The 4932-nt window shown below is 37.1% G+C and overlaps 1 protein-coding gene across 1 annotated transcript; it reads right to left on the bottom strand.

Moving 5' to 3' along the window:
* Positions 1–240: 240 nt before the first annotated feature.
* Positions 241–4661, bottom strand: LOC311016398 (uncharacterized protein). The gene is made up of 6 exons (XM_084014062.1): positions 3939–4661; positions 3062–3195; positions 2623–2769; positions 2202–2451; positions 1413–1670; positions 241–515 (listed from the first exon to the last, which is right to left on the bottom strand). The coding sequence occupies exons 1-6, from the start codon at positions 4289–4291 to the stop codon at positions 407–409; spliced, it is 1251 nt and encodes a 416-aa protein (XP_083870188.1). The 5' UTR covers positions 4292–4661; the 3' UTR covers positions 241–406.
* Positions 4662–4932: the final 271 nt, after the last annotated feature.

Here is a 4932-nt window from a genome sequence, read left to right as displayed (position 1 = left end):
TCTGTTTCATACTTGCCATTCAAGAAAATGGCTTTCAGTTGTGGAGCAGTTAGCCATGTTAAGGCATTACCTCATTACCTTGAAGTTATATTTCCCTCCATTATGGAAGTAGGCTTGCTTGTGTGAGGTTTGTTAAGGTAACAGAGTAAGGAGAACTTTAAAAAAACATTTAATTTCTGATGTTTTATTGACAAATGTATCAAATGTTAAAGTTTGGGTAATTTAAGATAAATTGTTGTGCTTCCTGCATTTTCATGCACTTTTACATACAGTTGTGTGCAAAAGTTTGTGAACTCATCCAGTTCTGGCTGTCACTGTATCAACTGCTGTAGTGTGGCTGTATAGATGTCGAGTGCATCCATGAAGGGAACATTGGGGTCAGGTAACCTAGTCATGTTCTCCTCGGTCAGGTGTCGCTGCAGTTGCACTTGGGGTACTTCAACTCGTTGCTCTTGACCTCCAAGGTCATCAAAGCCGTATGGTCCATCCCAATCAATACCATAGTCCGCCTCAACCTGAACACAAATAAAAGACAATCAGAATTTTAAGATTATTAAATATTTTATATAGGGCTGGGATTCGATTAAAAAAATTAATGTAATTAATTAGAGGCTTTGTAATTAATTAATCACATTTTAATCGCATATAAATATTTGACCTGAGAACAGTGAGAAGTAATTTTTTTCACATGGATTTTTAGTATACCATTGAATAATGACTGAATACATAAGCTTAAGCAACAAAAATATTGTTTATTTTTGTTCAAGTCCATAGGACCAGTGCAATTTTTGCCATTAAGTGTAGCAATAGCGTATTTAGAAATATAGTACATTTCAGAAATTCAGGTAGCCTATAGGTAGGTAGACCTTCTGGAAACTATAATACCGTATTGACCCGAATATAGGACGACCCCGGTTATAAGACGACCCCACTTTTTCACATTATTTTCATCGAAAAAAAACCTTGTCCTATATTCGGGTCAATACGGTACTTTGTTTTTTTTTCGTTCATGTTCACTGTGGTTTGTTGTTGTCTGAACTCATGACGCTAGTTGGTGCTCCAGTATAATCGGTCCGCCTGAAACTCATCCAGTGAGAAACGTTCCGCGGTGCAAAAATAAGTGCGATTAAAATGCGTCAATTTTTTTAACGCGTTAATTATTGTGTAATGAATTAATCTTAATTAACGCGTTAAAGTCCCGGCCCTAATTTTATATGCTTTGTTGAGACTTATACAAAAGCTATGGCATCTTCAAATTTTTCACTTAAACATTTTCAATTGCGGTTTTAAAATGTTAAGCTATGAAATCAGTTCTCCTAAATTATGTAATCTAGCCATATCATTTTAGGCCTTTTAAATGTATAATTTAAATAATGGCTCTCGATATGGTGCACTCAACTGTTTTAAAATACCTGATCAGGATCTTGAAGGTGTCTGAATGATGTCCAAAGTTGGTAGGGAGACTACATGCTGTTCTCAGGCCATGATGGTTCCAAGCATCCATGAAGAAGGCAAGTTGCCTCTGTAGTTGAGGCAGAAAAGCCCAGTGGAGAGCAAAAAGATGACTCTCATCATCAGGATTCAAAAGCCCTTCTCTCTCCAGGTTGCGAAAGAGAATATGGAATGGGTCAAGGACTTGGATGTATACATCTCTCCATAAGCGTTCTACCCTGGAAGAACAAGTGACATGATTAAGAAAAAAATGACAAGCATGAAGAAACAATGTTTTAGCTTTGAATTATAATTTATAGTTGGTAGATGTTATGACTCTACAATGCGTAAATTGATGCTCAGTAAATTCAGTAATCGCTTTAGAAATGTATGTCTTGCCTAATCTGGTCTTGGTAAAGTACTTGCCTAAAAAGTATGAAAATGTTTGATGCTGCTGCAAGTGCAAATACAAACGGTTCCAATACAAGAAATAAAAATAAGGAATAATAATAAGGAAAAAATGTATGGCTGTTTAAAATCTTTCCCCCTCAAATATACTAAAACATCAGCCTCTTAAGCAAATGACAGATGTCATTCAGGCTTTGTTCAATATTTTCTAGTCAATAATGTAGGAGAAAGGAGAATTTGTGAATGAGGCCTGTGAGAGTCCTTGCAGAGGAACAACAGGAATGAACGTTGGCGAATAGTAACACTTGTTATGTGCTCTCCTGCAATGGTTTTCTCATAATACATTGCTATAGAAAACGTACCGTTGGTTATGGACACTCCTTCCTGTAATGTGCGAGTTTCGGTTCTCTCCTCGGTGTTCCACCATGAAATGGGCAACCTCAATATTCTCACCACCCTTGTCAGAGCGCACACGTGATGGCAAACCAAATTTGTTGATGGCACCAATGAAGCTCTCCAACACTGTAGATGCTCGATTGTTCGTTGCAGCTGACAGATAAACAATTAAACGGCTGAAGCCATCTATTCCACCGTGAATGACAAATCTCCAGCTATTGGTAAAAAAAGAAGACATAATGCATCAGATATACATTTGAAGAAGGTTCATTCACAGCTTATTTGACACAAAGAAAGGTAGGGTACAATGGTGAAAAGTTTTAGGGCGGGTGAAACAACTCAATGTATCATATGTTCAAGTATGTAAAAACAATTTTGAAAAAAAACGTATTAATTTGTGGTTTCCATCTATGTGCCACATTGCATTTGGTGCAGGAACAGAGTATTGCCTCCGTCTTAGTGTGCAATTGGCCATAGCTCGCACTTCAGTCCCAATTGGGTCCACTCTTCTTAAGGAGTCACGTACTCTTGTAACTACAACAAAACAACAATAGCAAAAAAATGTAAATCTCAAAGACAAACTACATGAAATATTAACAGCATTTCATTTCATTTAAGCAATTCTATTCTTATTATATTGTCTTATTTTAATCATATTATCTTTTAATCATCCTTGTAACACTGACACCATTTTTGTATGAAAAGCACTATTAAATAAAATACATTTTATTCTATTATTATTTGGGTCTAACAGAGAGACTGCACTGATTGAGCTTAGAGAGGACTTGCCACGTTCATATAAGGATCCACTTTATATCAAACTTACTTTGCACCAGCAGTCCACTGGCATGAAGGAATGATTTCATCATTCTGTATCCTGTGTTTGGATGACTTAGTTGGATTTCTGCAATGACGGCATCCAGCTCTTGGTCACTCAGTGCAGAATACATGTCCGACTTTCTGAACAAACAAACAAAAATTCTGAAAATGATCTTTGCAAGACGGACGGTTTATTATTTATTTTTCAGTGATGCCTATACTGCTGTCAAATGATTTTCTGCTGTATCTATGATTGTTGGTTCCAGATGATAAAAGGGGAAGTGACGTGGGTAGCGGGTCTCTCAAAGAGCCATCATCGTTTAATGGGACGCTGTGCAGGAGTGGATTAACCTTTGTATTGGACTGTATTATTTTCCTCCTGGTTTCCTATGCTGCACTCAGGTGCTGCCCGCGGATAGTTCGGGCGTCATGAAATATTCGTTGAATTCATTGTGGTTAATGTTTATTAATTACTATGCATAGGCTAATCCTTAAATTTGTTTCACCTGCGCACACAGCTGCTACAGGTGCGACGCGGTAATGCACATTACATATTTGAAATGCTGAATTCAAAATAAATAAATGTTCTGTTCACTTTTAGTAATCATTGACTTTATTGCTATGGCCTATATATCATTGCTTGACTATTTGAGGGTGCCTAACTAGCAGCAGCCTCTCATCGCGTATTTGTGACGTTGTGCGCATTATGTGCACAGAGTAGGGATCCATCTCAGTTTAATATAACTTTGAAAACACACTTTTAACAAATTTCGTTTTATACAATAAAAAATACGGTGTCACTTCCATTACAACCTTTATACTTAGTGTACACAGTCCTTCTACAAATATTAGGCTAATAATAATAGTAGTAATAAGGAGCTTACCTCAATCCGTTACTCATCATCCTCCGATGGATAGTCTGGCGGCTTACGCCGAACAGTTTAGCTATGTCCATCACTTTGAGGCCATGCAACAAATACGTTTCTATCACATCGAAAGGGATGTTGATGGCCGGTCGTCCCCTTTCAGGCACCGCCGCATCGAGTCGCTGAAGGACTGAGAGCAGGTTAGCTAGGGCAACTTCGTTGACATCGGTATCTGTGACGGCAGAGTATGCAGCCAATCTTTCTATAGTCTGCTCAAGTCTGTCACGGGAATCCGATTCAGAAATTGTATTTAACTCCACATGGGAAGCTAATTCTGACAAGGATTGTGCGATGGCGTCAGGGATCGCCATGTTGTGTGCAGGTGAGCCCAACCAACCCGGAAGGAGAAGAACTGCCACTGACGTCACTCTCCTGCGCCGCTTGGGATTGCGAATCCAAATTGAATTATGTTACCTTTTTTGCGGGCATGAAAACGAAAAAGCAATGTCCTCTTTGTTTTCTTTTTAGTTGTGTCACAGAATGAGCAGTCTTGATAAGAAAATGAAAATGCAGTTTGGATTATTTATTACTAATTTTATTTATGAGTCAAATAACGCAGCTATGACCTTGAAATGCAAAAGCCTTTCTGCTAATGCATTTTAATTTTCAAATTTGACATTTCAAATTGAATTTTGGTACCTATTTGCTGGGGCATCTTTTGAAAATTAAATCTTAAATGTCCTTTTCTTTTTCATTTTAATTAAGTTACACAATGAGCAGTCTTGAAGAAGAAAATTAAAATGCAGTTTGGATTATTTATTACTCATTTTATTTATGAGTCAAAAAATGCAGCTATATTCTGAAAATGAAAAAGCATTTCTGTTAATCCATTTTAATTTGAATTATGTACAGATTTGCTTCCATATAATTCATGCTGGCAATAAGATAAGAGCTAGATAGAATATAAGAGCAGCACTAACAAAAAGAATAGAGAACAATAAATAAGTACAAA

Source organism: Eutrigla gurnardus (genome assembly GCF_963514095.1).
Source record: "Eutrigla gurnardus genome assembly, chromosome: 7".
Classification (NCBI taxonomy): Eukaryota; Metazoa; Chordata; class Actinopteri; order Perciformes; family Triglidae; genus Eutrigla; species Eutrigla gurnardus.
The sequence above is the reverse complement of the archived record's forward strand: the minus strand, read 5'-3'. Positions and strand labels throughout refer to the sequence as shown.